Source organism: Chelonia mydas, chromosome 3 (assembly GCF_015237465.2).
Source record: "Chelonia mydas isolate rCheMyd1 chromosome 3, rCheMyd1.pri.v2, whole genome shotgun sequence".
Lineage (NCBI taxonomy): Eukaryota > Metazoa > Chordata > Testudines > Cheloniidae > Chelonia > Chelonia mydas.
Genome location: NC_057851.1, coordinates 12,890,306 through 12,915,093, shown reverse-complemented (window position 1 = coordinate 12,915,093; position 24,788 = coordinate 12,890,306). Strand labels below are relative to the sequence as shown.

Genomic DNA, 24,788 nt, shown 5'->3' with positions numbered 1-24,788 from the left:
AGTCAGAAGTAAAGAAAGGGAAACTCTTTGTCCAGCTATCTGGAAGGAAAGGGGTGTTGTCCCTTTAAGGGCTGTCTTCGGGGTGGGGGAGGAGGGAGGGAGGGCATGGGGGACGAAGGGAGAAAGGGATGGACAGAAAGGACAGGAAGACTTTGGAAGCAAGTTTTTTTCCCCTATAGTAATTAAAATGTGTATTTTAGATAAAGGGGGTCTTTTGAAGGATTTATTTAAAAAACTGTATGTCTGAAGATCCAAGCATTTAAGCTAAATATGATAGTGCATCTAAAAATCTATGCAAGGATTTTTTAGAGATGTGATTTTCACCAACTAATGAAATATTTTTAAAGCAAATTTTAAACTAAAGTCCTGTAGACGAACATGTTCTGAGTAAATATTACAGTAATGCACAACTGCTTTTGTCAGTAAATTCAGAGACTGACAGTATATACCTGTTTCAGAGTAACAGCTGTGTTAGTCTGTATTCGCAAAAAGAAAAGGAGGACTTGTGGCACCTTAGAGACTAACCAATTTATTTGAGCATAAGCTTTCGTGCGCTACAGCTCACTGCTCAAATAAATTGGTTAGTCTCTAAGGTGCCACAAGTACTCCTTTTCTTTTTGAGTATATACCTGGGCATTGGCAAATGCCTGTTAAATGGCTTCATTACCACTTGAATGGCTCTTTAACAGTTTCAGTGTTGTGCTAACAGATCTGGCAGGCTGGAGGCTTTTTCACTTTTAAGTTACTAGATCCCCTCAGGAGTAAAAAGAAAAGGAGTACTTGTGGCACCTTAGAGACTAACCAGTTTATTTGAGCATGAGCTTTCGTGAGCTACAGCTCACTTCATCGGATGCATAGCATATCGTGGAAACTGCAGAAGACAGTTCATCGGATGCATAGCATATCGTGGAAACTGTCTTCTGCAGTTTCCACGATATGCTATGCATCCGATGAAGTGAGCTGTAGCTCACGAAAGCTCATGCTCAAATAAACTGGTTAGTCTCTAAGGTGCCACAAGTACTCCTTTTCTTTTTACGAATACAGACTAACACGGCTGTTACTCTGAAACCTCAGGAGTAAGAGTCACCAGGCTGCAGCAGCCAGCTGGGAGCCTGCAGGAAGGGTCAGAACAGGGATAGGAAGAGGCGGTGCCCCAAATTTTCAGGTGCCCTTCGCAGCCGCATATTCTGCATATGCCTAAGGACAGCCCTGACTGTAGTCAGTCATTAGTAGCCATCTGAGGAAAGAACATTCTGAGGTCTGAGTAAAATATGTTACACTTGATGTGCTCCGATGTTTTTCCCTGTACTATATCTTACTTGGCTACTAAGACTTTCACAAGCTGTATACATGTAAGGGGGGGAATAGTCCCGCTATTGTGGGAAACTTTCCTGGTGCACTACCCCGGTGAAGTGGGCTAGCGAAAGGATCTGAGTCCTCACTCCCACTTCCTTTACCCAGTGACCTCCCTGCCCTTGAGGGCTCCCCTTCCACTCTCCTGTCTGGCAGAGTCCTTGTAACCCCAACAGGAAGGGGCCCAGGATTCCTGGGGGGCTCGACCCTCAACCCTGTTGTGGTCACCTAGGACAGGGGCTAGGGTGTCCCCACTCCGGGGTACTCTCTCTGCACTGGGCACTTCTCTGACCCACTGACCATTACATACAAGTTAAAGCAAATGCAAGTTATTTAATCAACACTTAATTTTAAAAAGAATAAGGAAAAATGGGAAAGGTTAAAGGAAACACATCAACCCCCTCTGTGGAAGGGAACACCACAAACAGTGTCTCTGGAATGTCAGGACAGTTCACAGTCTGTTCCTTGTAAGTCCCAGGCCTCCTGCTCAGGCCCTGGCTGTGCTGCAGGGATGCTGTGGGTTGGACACTAACTCTGGTGGTGGCCACACGCTCTCAGGCTCTAAGTGGTAGGACCCTTCTTCCCAGTGTCGCCCCCGCCCTGTCGGGGTTACGATCCAAGCCTGGCCTGCAGAGCCTCTTGGCTGAGCCATCTCCCTGTGCTGGGCCTGCTGCCCAGGGTCCCCCTCGCTCTCCCCAGCTGCTCACCACACCCAGCTCCAGACGGCTCCAGCCCCAGCTCCACCACTCTGTCTCTGCATTGCTGCTGCTGCTCTGCCTCCAGCTCCCTGGGCTGCTTCTTTGGCCCCTCTGGCTCTGGTTGCTGCAGCTCTGCCCCCAGGACAGGTCTGATCTGCTCCGCAGGCTGCTTCTGTGACTCTACTCCCAGCACTGACCTGCTTCCTGGGCTGCTTTTCTGGCCCCTCTGGCTCTGGTTGCTGCAGCTTTCTTCCCAGGGCAAGTCTGCTCTCTCTGGGCTGTGCCTCTGGCTTTGGGGCTGCAGCTCTGCTCCCAGGACAGGGTCTGCTCTCTCTGGGCTGCTTTTCTGGTCCCTCTGGATCTGGCACAGCTCTGCTCCCCAGCTCAGCTTGGGCCCCGGCTTTCTCCTTAGCTCGGCCCCACTCCGTCTGACCCAGGCAAATCCAGCTCACACGGAGGACGGGACCTCGCTGGCCTCCTGACTCTCCGATTAGCCTGCTCGCCCTGTCATTCAGGCTGACCTGGAGCATTGGCCTCTCCCCACTGTTCCTGGGGACTATCAGTCTCAGGGTCCTGATTTCCCATAGACCTTTCCCCTTTTAGTACTGGGAGTTGGCCAACCAAAACACCCCCACTGAATGTTAGTAAGGGCGCAACAGTCCCCTTACATATATTTTACTGTCCTACACACTTCCTTCTAGATATTGCTCAATTAATTGAGATGTCAGCCACAGCTTCCACAGCACTGTTTTTCCTTCAGTCTCCAAGATTGTGCATCTTTTCCACCATACTTACCTTCTTGTTTTTCCAAATCTTCTGATTTCTCAATCAACAGCTGCTTTGCTTTGTATGAGGACAACTCAGAAAAACAGTGCTGGTACAGAACAATGCTATTCTTAGTTTTTCTATATTATTAACAGCAACATTTGTATTTGCTGCAGCATCTAAAAGCCACAATAAAGCTGGGGCCCACTCTGCTAGGTGCAGTATAAACATAATAAAGGACAGTTCTAGCCCCAGTGGCTTATAATCTAGTGTCTAGTGCAGAGGTGAGCAAACTGTGACCCGCGGGCCGGCCCCTCCTGCCCAGCCCTTGAGCTCCTGCCCAGGGAGGCTACCCCCCGCGGCCCCTACCCTGCTGTCCCCCCTCCCCAACAGCCTCAGCTCACCGTGCTGCCAGCGCTCTGGGTGGTGGGGCTACGAGGTCCTGCTGGGCAGCGTGGCTGTGAGAGCCGCAGGCCTGCCCCAGTGCTCTAGACTGTGCGGCGGCGTGGCTGCCAGTCCTGGTGCTCTGAGCCGCATGGTAAGGGGGCTGGGGAGGTTGGATAAGGGGCAGAGGATCCCAGGGGGGCAGTCAGGGGACAGAGAGCGGTTGGATGGGGCAGAGGTTCTGGGAAGGCAGTCAGGGGACGGGGAACAGGTGGGCCTGGATAGGTGTGGGAGTCCCGGGGGGCCTGTCAGGGGTGTGGATAGGGGTGGGGCTTGGGGGGGGTTGGATAGGGAGTGGGCTGTGGACAGGGGTTGGGGCGTTCTGAGGGGGGCAGGAAGTGGGAGGGGGCAGATAGGGGGCGGGGGCCAGGCTGTTTGAGGAAGCACAGTCTTCCCTACTGGGCCCTCCATACAGTTTCAGAACCCCGATGTGGCCCTCACGCCAAAACGTTTGCCCACCTGTGATCTAATGAATTCCATCTTTCTGTGAAAAATTAGTTTTCCCCGCCCAAATTTATAGTACATAACCTGTGGTGATAGGACAATACTGTGCCCAAATTATAGTGGCACAGAAACCAATGGCAAGGGATTGACAGAAAGAAGCAAGCTAATTAAGAAGAGAAAGAAGCTCCTCTTCAGAAGTTAAACAGCTCAGCTATAACCACCACCTCAGCAGTGCTCTCTGACCCTGCTAGGACAAGGACTGAAACACAGGTTTGCATAATGGTGTGAAGTAGGTGAGTGAGCAAGCTAACAATTATGTATTTCAAAAATATATTCAGTGGCATATATTAGTATGTATTGAGATGAAAAAAGAGAGAGGGAAATACCACACACACACACACAAAGAAATGCATATGACTTGTTGCAAACTTAGTCAAAGTAGAAAATAGACATCAAGCATGTTTCCAAAGCACAGTAATTATAAATGCACAAATAAAGACAATATCCCATTCAATTACACTGTCTTTCTACCATCTGTGCTGTAATCTTTTCTCAATTCATCAATACATATATACCATTTGGCTGTAGTTAATCACATTTAATCCTTTGGAACATGCAATTTTTGTACTATTACATTTAGCTATGAGGAATGCTCTTACTCAAAATTGTTTTTGTGACCTAGTTAAAGAGTAAATACCTCTAAGTCTTAAAACAAAAAAATGTCAGAGGACAATCTGGATATCACTGCTTAATATCAGTTTAGACAAGCTGTAACTTCTCCTCCATATGCTTTTAACAGGAGATAGAGTTGGTCAGAGATGGCCAAAGTTCTAATGGGATTATCTGTAATCCCAGCCGTCACCTTCAGCCCCCAACTAAAACCTCTCCAGCGCATCATCAAGGATCTACAACCTATCCTGAAGGACGATCCCTCACTCTCACAGATCTTGGGAGACAGGCCAGTCCTTGCTTACAGACAGCCCCCAACCTGAAGCAAATACTCACCAGCAACCACACACACCACCCAACAAAAACACTAACCCAGGAACCTATCCTTGCAACAAAGCCCGTTGCCAACTCTGTCCACTTATCTATTCACGGGACACCATCATAGGACCTAATCACATCAGCCATATTATCAGAGACTCGTTCACCTGCACATCTACCAATGTGATATATGCCATCATGTGCCAGCAATGCCCCTCTGCCATGTACATTGGCCAAACCGGACAGTCTCTACGTAAAAGAATAAATGAACACAAATCAGACGTCAAGAATTACAATATTCAAAAACCAGTTGGAGAACACTTCAATCTCCCTGGTCACTCGATTACAGACCTAAACGTTGCAATACTACACAAAAAAACTTCAACAACAGACTCCAATGAGAAACTGCTGAATTGGAACTAATTTGCAAACTGGACACCATTAAATTAGGCTTGAATAAAGACTGGGAGTGGATGGGTCATTACACAAAGAAACTATTTCCCCATGCTTATTTTTTCTCCCTACTGTTATTCACACCTTCTTGTCAACTGTTGAAAATGGGCCATCCTGATTATGACTACAAAAGTTTTTTTTCCCCTCCTGCTGATAATAGCTTACCTTAACTGATTACTCTCGTTATAGTTGGTATGGCAATGCCCATTTGTTCATATTCTCTGTGTATATCTATCTATCTATATCTTCCTACTGTATTTTCCACTACGTGCATCCGATGAAGTGGATTTTAGCCCACAAAAGTTTATGCTCAAATAAATTTGTTAGTCTCTAAGGTGTCACAAGTACTCCTCGTTCTTTTTGCTGATCCAGACTAACACGGCTACCACTCTGAAACCAGCCCTATGCTTGGCATCCAATATGTCCTGAAGATGACTTTCTAGTGTATTCACAGAAATCCAAAAGTAAATCTCATGTAGATCTCTTGCCTCCAGCAAATCCTCAGCTATCTTTTGCTCTGTCCTTCCCACACACTACTTTTAACACATCTGTTGTATATTTGGCACTTAGCTATGTGGTTATAAAAGGTAACTACTGAACACCACAGGCCTAAATTCCACTCTACTGTAAACGGTCACAAGTCCTACTTTGTGGACATAAGTAGGACTTGTGTAGGACCTGAGCTGAATATCAACCTTTATTGGCCTGTCTTCACGAGACAATTACACCAAGTTAGAACAAAACCTTACCTACCATGACACTGGCCACAACTTTGCTATTATTATAAAGTGTGACAAATCATATTCAACACTGTATCAGCTGGTCATGGGTAAAGCCTGGCTAACTAATCCCAGTTAAGCATATATTCATGTTAGCCAAGGTGCACATCTTTTATCTTATGGATACTGCAGGTAAACCTTTCAAAAAGGCCTAAGTGACTCAGGACTCTTATGCATTTTGGACAACTTTTTCAAGTGCTTAATTGGAACTTCTGAAAGCATGTTTACCCTGAAAATAAGGCTATTCTTATTTTTGTGAATTATGTATTTTATTTATAATTCATCCTAAAACTTTAAAATACACTGCAAGAAAAGCAATAGTCTAAACTGTTTCTCTTTGTGCTGTTGTAAACCAGAGGTCCGCTTAACCAGGAGATCTTCAATGATCTGAAATTCAAAAAAGAATCCTACAAAAAGTGGAAACTAGGTCAAATCACAAAGGATGAATATAAACAAATAAACACAAGTATGTAGGGACAAAATTAGAAATGCCAAGGCACAAAACAGGATCAAACTAGATAGAGCAGGGCAAACTATGGCCTTGTTCAGCCCGCCAGACGTTTTTATCTGGCCCTCAAGCTCTCGCCACGGAGTTGGGTCGGGGGCTTGCCCCACTCTGCCCACCCAGTGCTCCCCAGCCCCCGACTCACAATTCCCTTGATAAGCACCATCTTCCGGCACACATAGCCACACTGCGCAGACACGACTTCATCTTGCTGTTTCCAGGATCAAAACCCCGCCCCTATGTGGCAGTTCCCCGCCACGTGGCAGTGCACCCAATCCCTTCCTGGTCTCCTACGGCCCCACCCTCGAGAGTCTTGAAACCACCCAGCGGCTGCACCCGTCCCAGCTAGGGTGCCATGGTGGTGCCTGGTATGGCCGCCTTGGTGTCACTACTGGCAGGGCCCCTAGGAGTCCCTGGTACTGCTCCTGTAGAGCGACCTCCCCTGCAACACACTCCATGAGTCCCCCCTTCCCCCACCTCAGTAACATCCCTTATAGAGCCCCCCCATACTACACCCCATAGAGTCCTGCTCTCACACCGGGCATTCACGGTCCACCATACAATTTCCATACCCAGATGTGGGCCTCAGGCCAAAAAGTTTTCCCACCCCTGAGCTAGAGACAAAGAGTCACAAAAAAAAAAAAAAAAAAAAACACATTCTACAAATACATTAGAAGCAAGAGGAAGACAAAGGACAGGGTAGGCCCGTTACTCAATGAAGGGGGGGAAATAACAGAAAATATGGAAATGGCAGAGGTGCTTAATGACTACTTTGTTTCAGTTTTCACCAAGAAGGTAGGTGGTGATTGGACGTCTAACATAGTGAATGCCAGTGAAAATGAGGTAGGATCAGAGGCTAAAATAGGGAAAGAACAAGTTAAAAATTAGTTAGACAAGTTAGAGGTCTTCAAGTCACCAGGGCCTGAAAAATGCATCCTAGAATGCTCAAGGAGCTGACTGAGAAGATATCTGAGGCATTAACAATTATCTTTGAAAAGCCATGGAAACAGAAGAGATTCCAGAGGACTGGAAAAGGGCAAATATAGTGCCCAGCTATAAAAAGGGAAATAAGGACAACCTGGGGAATTACAGACCAGTCAGCTTAACTTCTGTAACCAGAAAGATAATGGAGCAAATAATTAGGCAATCAATTTGCAAACATCTAGAAGATAATAAGGTGATAAGTAACAGTCAGCATGGTTTTGTTAAGAAGAAATTGTGTCAAACCAAACTGATAGCTTTCTTTGACAGGGTAACAAGCCTTGTGGATAAGGGGGAAGCGGTAGACGTGGTTTATCTTGACTTTAGTAATGCTTCTGATACTGTTGCACATGACCTTCCCATAAACAAACTACGGAAATGCAACCTGGATGGAGCTTCGATAAAGTGGGTGCATAACTGGTTGAAAAACCATTCCCAGAGAGTAGTTATCAGTGGTTCACAATCATGCTGGAAGGGCATAACGAATGGAGTCCTGCAGGGATCAGTTCTGGGTCCAGTTCTGTTCAATATCTTTATCGGTGATTTAGATAATGGCATAGAGTACACTTATAAAGTTTGCGGACGATACCAAGCTGGGTCAGGTTGCAAAAGTGCTTTGGAGGACAGGATTAAAATTCAAAATGATCTGGACAAACTGGAGAAATGGTCTGAAGCAAACAGGATGAAATTCAATAAGGACAAATGCAAAGTACTCCACTTAGGAAAGAACAAATCAGTTGCACACATACAAAATGGGGAATGACTGCCTAGGAAGGAGTACTGTGGAAAGGGATCTTGGGGTCATAGTGGACCAAGGTAAATGAGAGCCAAGAGTGTAACACTGTTGCAAAAAAAGTGAACATCATTCTGGGCTGTATTAGCAGGAGTGTTGTAAGCAAGACACAAGAAGTAATTCTTCTGCTCTACTCCACGCTGATTAGGCCTCAACTGGAGTATTGTGTCCAGTTCTGGGTGCCACATTTCAGGAAAGATGTGGACAAATTGGAGAAAGTCCAGAGAAGAACAACAAAATGATTAAAGGGCTAGAAAACATGACCTATGAGGGAAGATTGAAAAAAATTGGGTTTGTTTAGTCTGGAAAAGAGAAGACAGAGGGGACAGGATAACAGTTTTCAAGTACATAAAAGGTGGTTACAAGGAGGAGAGAGAAAAATTGTTCTTCTTAACCTCTGAGGATAGGACAAGAAGCAATGGACTTAAATTGAAGCAAGGGAGGTTTAGGTTGGACATTAAGAAAACTTCCTAACTGTCAGGGTGGTTAAGCACTGGAATAAATTGCCTAGGGAAGTTGTGGAATCTCCATCATTGGAGATTTTTAAGAGCAGGTTAGACAAAACACCTGTCAGGGATGGTCTAGATAACACTTAGTCTTGCCATGAGTGCAGGGGACTGGACTAGATGACCTCTCAAGGTCCCTTCCATTCCTATGCTTCTAAAATCAGAAGAACAAGAAACATAATTCAAGCGCACATCTACATGGAAGAGGCAGCTTGCTTTAAAATGGAGCCAGCAATCTGAAGTTAAATGTTACTAGAGCGATCTTCATCTAACCTCACAGCTTTCTTCAGAAGGAAAGAAAGGTGTTATGCCACTATCAGCCATCGGCCAAGAGAGTGCTTTAAAACAGAAGTGAAAAAATTGATAATTTTGTATCCTAAAATCCATTTAGGTCAGGCTGCAATCTACTGAGACAATGTCTGGCGCTACAGATCTGGGTTCTGTTTTTGGATTGGTTGCTGACTCATCACATGACTTTGGCAAGTCACTTAATTTTTCAAAAATGCAGTTTACCTTTCAGCAACATTACAGCTATTTTACAATGCCGTCAGAGAAATAAAATTGACAGCTTGATTTTCAGAGGGCCTGAGCACCAACAGTTCTTACTGAAGTTAATGAGAGAAGTCAGCATGCACCTCTTTTATAGATCAGGCTGTTAGTGCTTGCATAGCATTTTGCAATCCTAAAAGGTGCTATAAAACTGAAAAATATTATTAAATTAATGAACAGGTCCTTGTGTCTGAACAGGAGCAGTTATTTTCTCTGAGGCATTAGTGGCAACATAAAACACAACGGAACCACCAAGTCAATTTCACATATGTGCTGATGGATACTATAGATTAAGTATTTGTGGCTGTTTGGTAGCCCACTGGCCTCATAAATTTACGTGTGCATTTCTGATCAAACTCTGTGAGGCCAATGGATAGAAACAGATTTTTTTAAAAAAATCTGAATTTTCAAAATAAGTAAGTGTAGGGGGTAAATTTTAATATGAAAGAAAGAGCTACGATGCCAGCTAATCAGAATTTCTTTCTGAATGCACTAACAATTTACCATTAGATTGTCATTCTTAAATAGCTGCATAATTGGCACTAAAGCAGAACTGAGTAACAGATTGAAACCTGGGCTTCATGGTTTCTGAGTAAGATGCATGGAAAACTAAAGTAGATTGGTGAAATCACAAAGGAACAAGATTATTGTAAACTAGATTTGTTAAATCTGGAGAATGTATGATTAATGACATGTGACAGACTACATCTAGCAGGTCTGATATGAGTTCATTTAAATAATTGGTCATGTATATTTAAATTGGTATGTTTCTATATCCTGAGTCATGCCACATGCAAAGCATCTTTCTCCCTTTGTGTGATAATGAAGTACTGCACAAGGAGTTTACATCTGCTAGCTCCAGAAAGGAAAATATTAACCCGCAATGCGTAAGAAGTTGGTGTTCTCAAGAGTCTGACTGGAAGAAAGTATAAGCATTGATAATGGACCTTTTCAAAGACGAGAAGGAAGATGGGGAATAATTAATTCCATACTAAAGAGGTACATGAAGAGACAATGGCCTCACATTTGTACATTTCAGAGTTGGAAGAGATATGTAATCACTTGACAGCGGTTTTATCAAGTGTTCTCATCAGACCCTCAAATATAAAGCTGGTCTTTTGGAGAATAAAAGCATACTCTCTGTAAACTGAATGAGGATTGACCAACATATTGTTCTGGGACATGTTTCACACCTCTCTAGGATACTGACCTAAGACAACCTTTGAACTTTGGGTCAGACAAATTAAGTTTTTTGCTGAACCATAGATAATATTCTCAATACTCTAACATATGGGTATCGCTTCTGAAGCAATATATTTGGCTATAGTTTAAAGCAGCTTTTGTCACTACCTTTATATTATACTTTCCTCTGTTACTGCAGTTTACCAATAACAGCTGATTATACTTAAGAAATCTTTACTTGGCTTTGGACTTCTACTAATTGTGTCATTTACTAATACATACTTCTGAGAGAAGCTATATCTGACCTCAGGAGACAGATGGAAGTAACCAATGTCCTCACTATAAAGTCTGAGGAGGTTGTGATCAACCTCCAATTGTGAGGGCCCAGTTCGTAATGTGGGGAGAATCAAATGACCTGAACACCATCAGACAGACACTGTTATAATGAACATGGGCTCCAATCCCAGTCAAGTGGGTAGAACCTTGCACTCAGTCTTACACTGTTGAGTTAAAAACTACTGTTAGGTTTTGTTGCTCAAACCATATTCCTAGTAGGTCTAGTTAGTTATTTTCAAACTATTTCACACTAACAGATCTCAGTTTTTACAAAACTTTCCATTATTTTGTAACTAAAATCCTTTTAGTTTTGATTACTCAGATTCAAATGCAATATTATATATTCATTTTATTTTCTTCTACCTCCACAATTTTAAATTCCGCTAAGAGTCAAATCATCCCACATCCCTGTCAAATTTAATCTGAATGTTGAAAGGTAATTTAGATAAATATGTAGGCTCACCTAAAGCCCATCCAAGAACTGAAATCCCAGAGATAATTTTCCATCAGCTGTCACTGACTATTTAAATCATTTTGTTCATTTCACAGAATCAATGTGTCATGTTCATAAAGGTCAACAAGAAAATGTCAATACTCATTCATCCACATTTATTGCAATGCACCCATATCAAATAACTACTGGAAAATTAGCAAAATGGAGGAAGAGGGAAACAAAGTCATTTCAGACTCTGTTTTAGAAATTCAGGTTTCTCTGACAAGGATTGTGACTCATATTTGCATCGTGCTGGCCTATATTTATAACACCTGTCATTTCAATGGGTTCCAAACTGTTTAGAAACTAATCTGCTGCTTCTGCCAGGGTCAGAGGCTGGCATCTTCTTCCCTTCCCCTCTGCCCATCTCTGCAGGGGTGATCCTTTCCCTGCTGCTCCTGGAAGCGTAGGTAGCTGGGTTCTCTCTTATTTTGCATTCCAACCATCTATTGCTCTGTTAGTTTAAACATTAAACTGGCCCTTATGTCCAGAAGCCTCACTGGCTAATAGGAGCAGGATGTGACTCTACTGGACACTGATTGCTGTTCATTGGAAGGGTCTTGCAGTGCACCTACTGCCTATAGATAATCCTTAATTGCTAAAGGGTTTTCTCCATAACCTCTCAAAAGGCAGGGGACCCACACACATGGGGTTTGTTAATCAAAAGTAAGGTTCTATAGTGATATGTTTACTAGTGGTACATTCATCTATTAGATGAAACATTCCAAAATATTCTTCTGCACAGGCATTAAGTAGTGCCATAGACTAATAAGAGATTGATAATTAATCTACTTTCCAGTAAACATTTGTCCACATTTCCATACTAATCAGTGCAGTTCTGTTCAACAGCACAGTGCTTAAGGACAAGTATACTGCAGGACAATAACAGAGCTACGGAGAACTAATTGGGGAATTATGATGATGACATTAACTCCTGTGAGGTCCAATATTACCTTCCAGTGATGTTGCCAACTCCAAGAGCTGTGATGACATGCTTCAGAGGGAGTTGCGACAAGCTCTCCTCTTTTGAAAGGAGATCTGTTTGCACATATGGTTGTTGCGGATGAAGTAGTGGTAGAATCAGAGTGAAGATGGAAGGCTAAAGATCTGCTCTAAGGATGTGGATAGGCAATTAAGTTTGATTTGCTCATTTTTGGCCCATCCACATTATTAAGGGGCACTTTCGGCACTGTGACTGCATTAGAAACCTCCAGGAGCACATGCAGAGGACAAACGGGAGACAGTCCAAAGACCAAAACTCAGCTTGAAATAGCAACTAAGGGTACGTCTACACTGCAATAAAAGACTTGCAGTATGGCCGCAACTGGTCTGGGCTCATGGGACTCGAGCTGCTGGGCTTTAATATTGCAGTGTAGACATTTTGGCTAGGGCTGAAGCCTCGGCTCTGAGACCCCCATGAGGGGGAGTGTTTTAGAGCCTGGGCTCCAGCCCGAATGTATGCACTGCTATTTTTAACCCCAGAGCCCAAGCCCCACATGCCTGAGTCAGCTGACTCAGGCTCCGAGACTCAGCGTGGTGGGATTTTTTTAATCGCAGTGTAGACATAGCCTAAACCATTGTTAATGTGGCTGAGATGAGAATGGTGAATGACTACAGAAGATGCTTTACTACTTGAGACAAAGACAGCAAGTGCTTTTGAATAAAGTAGATACGAGTTTTCTACATTAGTCAGAAATGTTTTCACACCAATTTGTGGTGCAAGGAAGGAGGAAAAAACAGAGTGTGATAAGATTTTTTTTCTCCATCCCTTTTCACATCTCAGACACTTTTCATGCTCTCTGACCCGTAAAACAGCAAAGCAGTACATCAAGGAAACCTGTTCATAGTCTGAAACCGATAAGAGCTTGAGCTGTAAACAGAATTTGTGTCAACAGCAACGTTTTAGGGGAAATTTTATTCCCAATATTGCCCTTGAAAATAAATTAATCATAGTTTTAAGAGACTGAAAAAGTATTTGTATTTGGCTAACACCACCAAACCACAGCAAAGGGTATGCCCATCTGGACCTCTGAAACACACACCTTCATGGTCAAGGATATTATCCTGCATTAAAAAAAAAAATGTATCCCATTTAAAAGCCAAAAGGGTGTATCTATCTGTGATGTATTAAATATGGCAACCTACATATCCAAGAATTATTGGAAAAGTTGAAAGAAATAAAGGGAGTGGATGTGTCATTACACAAAGTAAAACTATTTCTGTTTATTTTTTCCCCCCTCCTGTTCCTCGCACGTTCTTGTCAACTGCTGGAAATGCCCATCTTGATTATCACTACAAAAGGTTTTTTTTCCCCTCTCCTGCTGGTAATAGCTCACCTTAACGGATCACTCTCGTTATAGTGTGTATGGTAACACCCATTGTTTCATGTTCTCTGCATATATAAAATCGTCCTACTGTATTTTCCACTGCATGCATCCGATGAAGTGGGCTGTAGCCCACGAAAGCTTATGCTCAAATAAATTTGTTAGTCTCTAAGGTGCCACAAGTACTCCTGTTCTTTTTAAAGGGAAACAGTCAACTTTTAACACTGGTTATGTTTTCCAACTTTTCTTACCCTACCTCGTACGTGCTGCTTCCACTGCCAGTGCCAACAGGTTGCCTTGACCTGTGGCAGCACATTCTGTTAGTGCAGTGAGACACTGCTGGGCTGCTGCTTCATCTCTGCTAGCTTTTACCTTAGATGAAGGAGAGAAAAATACTCAGTTTAAGTAAGCAACTATAAGGCAATCAGGAATTCCAAGATGAGCCTGGTAAGGTTCCCTGGTCGAAGATGCCTGTATTGGAATCAAATAAGAATACAGCTAACATCAGTATGTTGAAGGTTGCTACTCTATTGTTGAGCCTCCTCAGTACACATACTACAAATTATACCAAACTGAATTTTTTCTTTTGTCATCTTGACAAATATCCAGCAGAGGTCATGATCAGACCAAACTCATTTCTCTGTGTGTGAGGGAGGATTTGAACCCAAGCATCCAATGGTAAAAGGCTCGAGAATCCACTACATCATTTCCTTCTTGCTGGAAAGAGCCATGGTTTAATTTAAATTCAGTTTAATTTTTGTTTAATCTAACTAAATAAGGAAAATAACAATAAGCAAAATGCAAAGAATCTAGATTTCAGGAATCAGCCTCAGAGGAGAAACTGAAGTGCTACAGACAGTGTCTGTCTCTAAATTGCTGAGTTTAAGAACAGTTTGCCCCCCCCAAAAAAACATTTTTAAGAGTGCCAAATAGAAAATTCACTGAAGAACACTTCACACAGAGCTACTTAAAATACAACAAGAATTTGCATTTTCAAAAAAGTACCACCTACCTTTTCAAGCTTCTCAATCTGCTTGGTTCGGACTGAACTGTTATCAATAGCCAAAACTTCAACTGTCTCTTCTTTTTCTAACTGGTACTTGTTTACTCCAACAATTACTTCAGAACCTGTTGATTTCCCACACAAAGATCAAGAATTTAGGCTATATTCAAAACTGCTGAGCTTTTTGGAAAGGTTACAGTATTTTATATAGCTAGGTAAGTGATTGTTTGATGTTTTAAATGCAATACTATGTATTTTAGGCAGCCCTACCTTCCAAAGCATTTAAAACTTCTCTCAAGAAAGGATTTAAGTTTACACTTGTCACATTTTATTATGAAGATGATCAAATGTAAGAATATTTGACTTTGTGTTTTTTATGCTGAAAAGTGACATGTAAAAATGGCATATTCTTTTTCCTTAAATCTACGTGCAGTCAGAATCATATCTACTTACTTTACTAAATATTTTTAATGACAGGAGCATCGTATGTAAGACATGGGAGATAACTGTTCCACTCTACTTAGTACTGGTGAGGTCCTAGCTGGAGTGCAGGGTCTACTTTTGGGCATTGCACTTTAAAAAAGGTGTGAACAAACTGGAGAGAGAGTCCAACAACAAAATGGAGAGCAAAAAAAATGAGGAAGAAAGGTTGAAAGAACTGGGCATGTTTAGTCTAAAAAAAAAAAGAGAAGATTGAAGGGGGACCTAGTCACAGTCCTAATAGGTAAATAGATACACAGACTATGATCAGAGATTGTGCCACACTCAAAGAAACTGTGAAACCACCTTATCAACATCCTCTACAGCAAACAGGGAAAGATTAAGAATGAGCTCTCAAAACTGGATACTCTCATAAAAAAACCAACCTTCCACACAAACTTCCTCAAGGATAGATTTTACAAAAACTAGACAAGCCATTTACAACACAAACTTTGCTTCTCTACAAAGGAAAAAGGACACTAAGCTATCTAAACAGCTACATGCCACAAGGAGCCACAACAGTAGTTCCCTTAACCCACCCAGCAATATCGTTAATCTTTCCAGCTATACTCTTAACCCAGCAGAAGAGTCTGTCCTATCTCGGGGCCTCTCCTTTTGTCCCTCCACCCCCACGAACATGATACAGTTCTGTGGTGACCTAGAATCCTACTTTCGACGTCTCCAACTCAAAGAATATTTCCAGCACACCTCTGAACAACATACTAACCCACAGAATTCTTCCTACCAACACTACAAAAGAAGGATTCTGCGTGGACTCCTCCTGAAGGTCGAAACAACAGACTGGATTTCTACATAGACTGCTTCCGTCCACGTGTATTGGCTGAAATTGTGGAAAAGCAGCATCACTTGCCCCATAACCTCAGCCGTGCTGAACACAACACCATCAACAGCCTCAGGAACAACTCTGACATCATAATCAAAAAGGCTGATAAAGGAGGTGCTGTCATCATCATGAATAAGCTGGAATATGAAGGAGAGGCTACTAGGCAGATCTCTAACTCCACATTCTACAGGCTATTATCCTCTGATCCCACTGAGGATTACCAAAAGAAACTACACCATTTGCTCAAGAAACTCCCTGAAAAAGCACAGGAACAGATCTGTGCAGACACATGCCTAGAACCCTGACCAGGGGTATTCTATTTGCTACCCAAGATCCATAAATCTGGAAATCCTGGACACCCCATCATCTCAGACATTGGCACCCTAATAGCAGGATTGTCTGGCTATATGGACTCTCTGCTCAGGCCCTATGCTACCAGCACTCCCAGCTATCTTTGAGACACCACCGACTTCCTGAGGAAACTGCAATCCATCGGTGATCTTCCAGAAAACACCATCGTGGTCACTATGGGTGTAGAAGCCCTCTACACCAACATTCCACACAAAGATTGACTACAAGCTATCAGGAACAGTATCCCCGATAATGTTATGGCAAACCTGGTGGCTGACCTTTGTGACAGCCCCCCAACCTGAAGCAAATACTCTCCAACAACCACACACCACACAACAAAGACACTAACCTAGGAAACTATCCTTGCAACAAAGCCTGATGCCAACTCTGTCCACATATTTATTCAAGTGACACCATCATAGGACCTGATCACATTAGCCACGCCATCAGGGGCTCGTTCACCTGCATGTCTACCAATGCGATATATGCCATCATGTGCCAGCAATGCCCCTCTGCCATGTACATTGGCCAAACCGGACAGTCTCTATGCAAAAGACTAAATGGACACAAATCTGACATCAGGAATCATAACATTCAAAAATCGGTAGAACACTTCATCCTCTCTGGCCACTCAGTAACAAACTTAAAGGTGGCAATTTTGCAACAGAAAAGCTTCAAAAACAGACCAACGAGAAACTGCTGAGCTTCAATTAATATGCAGACTAGATACCATTAACTTGGGTTTGAATAGAGACTGGGAGTGGCTGGGTCATTACACATATTGAATCTATTTCCCTAAGTTAAGTATCCTCAACCTTCTTGTCAACTGTTTAAATGGGCCATCTTGATCATCACTACAAAAGATTTTTCTCCTGATGATCATAGCTCATCTTAACTAATTAGCCTCTTACAGTTTGTATGGCAACTTCCCTGTATGTATATATCTTCTTACTACGTGGTCCATTCTATGCATCCGATGAAGTGGGCTGTAGCCCATGAAAGCTTATGCTCTAATAAATGTTAAGTCTCTAAGGTGCCACAAGTACTCCCGTTCTTTTTAATAGGTAAAGGTTGTTGTAAAGCAGATGGTAATCAATTTTTCTCCAAGTCCACCGAGGGTAGGACAAGAAGTAATCTTAGTTTGCAGCAAAAGAGATTTAGGATTTAGCTATTAGGAAAAACTTTCTAACCATAAAGGACAGTTAAGCACTGAACAGCTTCCCTGAGTTTGTGGAGATATTGGAGGTGTTTAAGAACAGGTTAGACAAACCTTTGTCTGTCAGAGATAGTCTTGGTCTACTTAAACCTGCTTCAGTGTGGGGAGATGCACTAGATGACCTCTTGAGGTCCCTTCCAGCACTACATTTCTATGATTCTATTAATTCAAATTGGTATTTGCAAAAAATGTGTGGCAATGCAAGGTCACAAGTTCACTACATCCTTCGCACGATGTTGCCAACCTCTATATCAGGGATGGCCAAACTTACTGATCTTCCGAGCTGCACAGGACAGTCTTGAGAAGTTTGAGAGCCAAGGCGCACCCTGAGAGCCCCCACTCCCCGCTGGACAGAAGCCACCATACCCCACCACCCCATTGTAAGGCAGAGGTCCCACGGTCCCCCCACCACCCCAGTCTGGTAGGTGGAATATGGAAGGGGGGGGCGGAGGAGAGGGGCTCTGTGAGCTGCACTTTAATGGTAAAAGTTGGCCACCCCTGTTCTATATACATCTTAAGTTACTACTGAGCAGAAGTTCTCAGACTGTGGCCTACAGTGCATGTGAACACTTTCTGGGGGGTCCATAAGATTCCTCTGTTTTGCCTGCAAAAGTTGTGCACTTATGAAGACTTTGACCAATTTTAGTATAGACACACACATGATTTTTTAAAAATTGGAAAAAGGATGGGCGGGGGGGGGGGGACTGGATTGCTAAGTAGGATGGGTGTGGAAACTTTCATCTCTAAATCAAAGTCCTAGTCTTTGACAAATAATGTGAAGATGCTTTAAATCTCAGTTTCCTCAAAAACTACAATGTATGACCAAACAATTTAACATTCTATTTTTAGCTGACTGGGGTTTTATAACAGGTTGTGTTTCCAAAGTCGACTAACATTAACTGCCTCACATTAACTAAAAGACTATAACCACCATTTAAAAATAAATTCATCTTGGGAGAAAAAAAAAAAAAAAAAAAAAAAAAAAGACAGAACCTCTGTTTGTTGTTCCTTACTACTCTGAATTAAAGATCTCCTTTAAATGTATTTTCCAAATAAAAGAGATCATATAATAAAGCTCCTTTATTTGGTGGTTTCTGTACCGTTTCTATTTTTTTAATATTTGAAATGAGATTAAGAAAATGGAAAGTAGACATATAGCAAAGGGCCGGATCTTCCTCCAATCCAAGTCAATGGGAGTTTGGCCATTGTTGTAAGAGAACAAAAGTTGCTTAGAGCTCAGATAGAAATTTTGCCAGCCACATTCATTAATGACATCTGCTGGAGGTTATATTTTTACTTCAATAGCCATGATTTGAAGATACACTATTACAGAATTCAGGCAAGTTCATTGCTACTCATTGTAGGATATTCCTTCACCATGTGGTCTAAAGCTTTGTCTAACCTAGTTTTAAATGTGTCAAGCAATCTGGCTTTCACCACTTCCTGTGGGAGACTATTTCACAGACTAATAGACCCTTCTCAGGAAGTTTTCACTGATATTCAACCTAAAATTTCTCATTTTATTAATTTAATACCATTATCCCTAGTCTAAGAAGTGAAAATGAATTAGAACACTGTTTAAAGCTCAGATCTCCAAACAAAAAAAAAAACATTTTAAAACAGTACCTCCGGAGTTAAGTTCTCTCTCCCCCCCCACTCTCTGCCCTTACCAGAATCGATCCTGGCTTGTCGTCGGGCAGCACATTCTTCAATCCGGAGTTTGGGAATTCCCTCAGCTACAGCTTTGGCCATTCCACCCATTTCTTCAATCTCATTAATAAGCTAAGAAAGGTAACAAGAATAAATTAAGAGAATGGTTAGTAGCAAGATTCATGAAACCCACTTTTTACAGTCAGTATTATCTAAATCCTTATTAGTACAATTACCTAAAAGTCTCATGCTTTAAATTAATAATTTATTTTCTATCTACCTATATTTGTATAATTTAGCTTTCTTACTTTACACACAGAAAGAAAACACAGCGTATTAATGAATGTTATTTTACAAAGCAAATAAACAGATTTCCTGCTCCTTCACCTCTGCTCTTGAATGGTATCCAATTTGAGTCCCACATCCTGCAACTAACTCTTCTTGGGCAGACTTCTGTACCCATGCAGAGCCACACTGACTTTAATGGGGCTCTGTACGGAGTCCTATGATCCCCTCATGTGGAGACTGTTGCAGAATTAAGGTCTAAAGCCCCAAACTTGCAAATGGTTATACTTATAACTTTACTCATGTGAGTAGTCCCATTGACATCAGTAGAACTACTTATGCAAGTAAAGTTACTCATGTCCATGCTAGAACGACGGTTATTTGTATCACGTTATCTTCAAGTCTTGCTCTGCTATTGCTGCAGGCTGTGTCCTGCTGCTCCTCTCCCCACAGCCTTAGCTCCCACTCCATAAACCCCCAACCTGTTACACACAGGGTGTTTAAGATGCTCTTCCACAATACACCCCCTGAGGTCTTCTGGCATGAAGTGTGTGGGGAGGGGAAGAGATGCTGTACCAAAAACAGTTCTAATCCTTACAGTCTCAGGTAGATTGCTGCAATCTATAGACTGCAGCACCTTTGTTGAGATTGTAGACGCTTAGGTGCGCACATGGGTGGAACATCTCACCTTCATTTCCCATTGAGTTTCCCTGGGAGATGCAAGCACCCAATCAGGATCCTATTAGAGGGCACCAAAAATCAGAAGTCTCCAGACTTAACAGGTCTGGCTCATTTGTCCAGTGTGGAAATATTTCCCTTTAGAATGTGTTTAATTCCAAATATGTACTGTATTCTCCTAGGCCTTAACCTAGCAAACTCCTGTATTAGCAGGAGTGTTGTAAGCAAGAAACGAGAAGTAATGCTTCTGCTCTACCCTGTGCTGATTAGGCCCCAACTGGAATATTGTGTCCAGTTCTGGGAGCCACATTTCAGGAAAGATGTAGACAAATTAGAGAAAGTCCAGATAAGAGCAACAAAAATAATTAAAGGTCTAGAAAACATGACCCATGAGGGAAGATTGGAAAAATTGGGTTTGTTTAGTCTGGAAAAGAGAAGACTGAAAGGGGTTGTGATAGTGGTTTTCAAGTACATAAAAGGTTGTTACAAGGAAGAGGGAGAAGAATTGTTCTTCTTAACCTCTGAGGATAGGACAAGAAGCAATGGGCTTGAACTGCAGCAAGGGAGGTTTAGGTTGGACACAAGGAAAAAACCTCCTGTCAGGGTGGTTAAGCACTGGAATAAATTGCCTAGGGAGGTTATGGAACCACCATGATTGGGGATTTTTAAGAGCAGGTTAGACAAACACCCGTCAGGAATGCTCTAGATAATACTTCGCCCTGCCATGAGTGCAGGGGACTAGACCAGATGACCTCTCAAGGTCCCTTCTAGTCCTATGATTCTATAAAACCACTTAAAATACATCTGTAACGCTAGACAGTGAGTAGTCCTACTCACTTCAATGGGACTATGCATGTTTAAAGCTATACTCATGCGTAACATGCTTTGCTGGATTTGGACTTTAATGGTAGGGAACTTAAAAATAAATGCAATACACTGTTCCCTTTTAAGAATCTACTCTCACACCAAATAGCTGCTTAAAAGGCATTTCTTAAAAAACAGTCAGTGCCCTGTAATTAAAAAACCCCGCAGCACAACTGACCTTTAAAGCGGCCTCACAGACATCATTGGTAAGGGATTCCATCAAGTAGGAACCCCCCCATGGATCTGCCACTTTAGGAATGCCAGACTCCTCCTGTATAATAATCTGGGTATTCCGAGCAATGCGAGCACTTTTCACTGTAGGCAAACCCAAGGCTTCATCAAATGAATTTGTATGCAAAGACTGAGTACCTCCAAACACGGCTGCCATTGCTTCAACTGCAGTACGGATAACATTGTTGTAGGGATCCTAAAAGCAAAAGGAAATCTCTGAAGCATGAAGTGGCTGCCATGAAACCGAGATGGTTATTTTATCTTCAAACAAATGGATTGAAAAAAGTGTTAGGTTTTTGGTATAACTGGATCATAAAAATTTATATGATACAAAAACCAGCCAAATTAGAAAAAGAAAAGTTGATACATATAAGGAACCTTCTACTGAAAGATGAAGATCCACAAAAACATCCAAATTATAAAGGTACTGGCCAAGTAAATAAAACAATATCCTTCTAATCCCTCGTGGCATCTCATAGGTTTGTCATACAAATGATCAGACAGTTTTTGATTTCACATTTCTAGGTGGATTCACTGTTTGTACTTATTCAGCACCTTTTATCAGAGGGCCTAAAAAAGCCACTGCTTTAAGTCAGTTAATAAAGCCGCTCTTTTATTATACTTATTTTACAGAAAAATAAATGATTTGTGCAAGGTCATACACCAAGAGCTGGAAAAAGAATCCAAGCAATTCCAACCCTCCCTCCTTCCCAACCCTCCCTCCAAGTTCTTTGCTCTACACACTATCCCTTACTGTTTTGTTTTTTTTTGACTGCTTTAGAACCTGTTGAAAGCTTTTAATCTAAATATCACTTTTTCATTTTGTTTAGAGTAATAATTTAGACGGAGAATACATTTATGCATATCACAAAAAAGGCTATGTTACTTTTTCATTTGGAAAAGTGACAGCAACAGGATTTTGAAAAGATTGTGTTGAATTAGCCGCCACAGAATGCTCATATTAGTACGATGAATGCAAGGAACTCATTAACTTGTGCAAATAAAATTATACAAATACTACAGAATTAATAAAAACGACATTTCTCAGTTCAGTTTATCAAGCTCCACATACATAACTCATTTAAAAACCAGGCACAGCTCTACTTCTCCACAGATAATACACATACTGAGGTGATCTGAGGGGACGGTAGAATGATTAGATTTAGACAAAACTACAAAAAATGAATTCCGATTTTGTACAGAAGGATTTTCCTCTCTTTAGCAAATGGGACTGGAAAGACTAAAGAAACAATTAAGGGAGGATGCCAAGATGGAAAGCAAACAGGAAAGCCCAGAAAAAAAAAAGTACACTTTAGGCATGAAATTAGGATTAATTTATTTGCTCATTAGGGCACTTCTTTTCACAAAATATCTGCCCCAGGAGGAAGTCTGTACATTTCTCGTACATAACAAATGTGAAACATACATGGCCATATTCAGGGCAGCTGAACTTCTCTTCAGGCTCATTCACACAAGAAAGTTTAAGTAGTTTTAAAAGAAAATGATATAGTTAAACCAGTGCAAAAAGGTTGTGTATGAATGACTTATTTTGGTTTAGCTCAAATCAACTGGGAACAGGTATATCTAATATATGCTGGATCACGTCTTGTTTAGACAAAGCCCTTACATTCTGCCCATTCACAAACATGGACATTACTGTGCAGAACAGGCTGTGGGAAGGGTTTGTAAATCTGCGCTCCAGTAACACTTGGCCAATATTCAAACAATAGTTTCTATTCTATCTAACCAGTAGGATAATCAGTCACCATAGTATGCAGTTGTCACTAGTTTAACCTGTGACTGGAGTTGATTTAAGTTCTGAATTCATCTGTGGCGTCTCATTTTTTTGCGGGGCTGCATCATATTAGCTGAGTCAGCATATTTTGTTGACGCTGCCCCTTAAATTTCTGATTTGGATATGGACATGATGTCAGATACAAAACATTTCCAGATGAAAGAAATACAGATTTTTAAATGAGAAATGTTTTAGTCTGATCTCTTTTAACTTAGTCACAAAGTCATCCTGGGCAGCATGTAAATGAGGACATCACAGAGCCCCAAAGCTATTAGATCGGCTACACTGCTTGTCTCAAAGCATCAGACGGGCAGGCATACAGTAAAAGCTGTGTTATCCAGACCTGTACCAACCAGAAAGCTCTATAAACCGGCATTTCTAATCTTCATAGAAAGTTCAGTTTATAGTCCAGTTGGTGCGGGGCCGGCAGGCCCCCTACCTGGCTCCGCGTGGCTCCCCAGAAGCAGCATGTCCCTGCTTCTCCTAGGCGGAGGGATGGCCACGAGGGGTTTGGAGTGCGGGCGTGGGGAGGGGCATGGACTCTGGAAGGGAGCTTGGGTGTGGGAGGAGGTTCAGGGGAAGGGGTTGGGCGCAGGAGAGGGTGCGGGATACCAGACCCAGGGGGTGCTCACCTTGGCTGGCTCCACCAAGTGGCGGCCTGTCCCTGCTGTTCCTAGGCAGAGGCATGGGTAGGCAGCCCCGAGCACCGGCTCTGCAGCTCCCATTGCTCGAGAACTGCAGCCAATGGAAGCTGTGGGGGCGGCGCCTGTGGGTGGAGGCAGTGCGCACAGCTGCCTGCTGTGCCTCCGACTAGGAACAGCAGGGACAGGTCACCATTTCTGGGGAGCCGCCCGAGGTGAGCTCCCCCCAGATCCGGCACCCCACACCTCCTCCCGCACCCAAACTCCCTCTTAGTTAACTGACATTTTTCACTTACTGGCACCCTCTATTTCCCCAACATGCTAAATAAAAAAAGCTTTTACTGTATTAGTATGTATGAATCAGTAGAACAGATTTACTCCTAAGAAGATCACATTTGTAGAAAAGCATTTAAAATTCAAAATCCAACCTGCTCGGTAAGGGACCATCCTGAGGTCTGACAATGAGCTCTTAGAAGAAGAGATTTGGGTTCTTTGGGCTGAAACATTTTCTCTATTAATTGAGCCCAAAGCCGTCGCCCAGCTCTTAGCTTAGCTATTTCCATGTAGAAGTTCATACCAATTCCCCAGAAGAAAGACAGTCTGCAATAAGAACACATGTCCAGGACTTTAATTGTATAGGATAATGAAGAATATAGTTCCCAGAATTCTCCATTTTTATCGAGGAAGAAGAGCAGTCTCTAGGATCACCATCTAGCCCTAAAAAGAAAAGGAGTACTTGTAGCACCTTAGAGACTAACCAATTTATTTGAGCATAAGCTTTCGTGAGCTACAGCTCACTTCATCGGATGCATACTGTGGAAACTGCAGAAGATCTTTTTATATACACACAAAGCATGAAAAAATACCTCCTCCCACCCCACTCTCCTGCTGGTAATAGCTTATCTAAAGTGGGGAGAGTGACCACTTTAGATAAGCTATTACCAGCAGGAGAGTGGGGTGGGAGGAGGTATTTTTTCATGCTTTGTGTGTATATAAAAAGATCTTCTACACTTTCCACAGTATGCATCCAATGAAGTGAGCTGTAGCTCACGAAAGCTTATGCTCAAATAAATTGGTTAGTCTCTAAGGTGCCACAAGTACTCCTTTTCTTTTTGAGAATACAGACTAACACAGCTGCTACTCTGACGCCTGTCAAAA

At 42.3% G+C, this 24,788-nt stretch overlaps 1 protein-coding gene across 2 annotated transcripts in view; it reads right to left on the bottom strand.

Moving 5' to 3' along the window:
* Positions 1-24,788, bottom strand: part of MMUT (methylmalonyl-CoA mutase) — a 36,587-nt gene that overhangs the window by 5,718 nt on the left and 6,081 nt on the right. Inside the window, exons 4-8 of one of the 2 annotated variants that reach the window (XM_037893895.2) lie at positions 24,059-24,230; positions 21,142-21,390; positions 19,157-19,268; positions 14,605-14,720; positions 13,849-13,964 (exon numbers count right to left, since the gene is read on the bottom strand). In XM_037893895.2, the coding sequence (XP_037749823.1) occupies positions 13,849-13,964; positions 14,605-14,720; positions 19,157-19,268; positions 21,142-21,390; positions 24,059-24,230 (765 nt within the window). The remainder of the gene's footprint in view (positions 1-13,848; positions 13,965-14,604; positions 14,721-19,156; positions 19,269-21,141; positions 21,391-24,058; positions 24,231-24,788) is intronic. The other variant, XM_043542133.1, reaches the window with a different exon arrangement.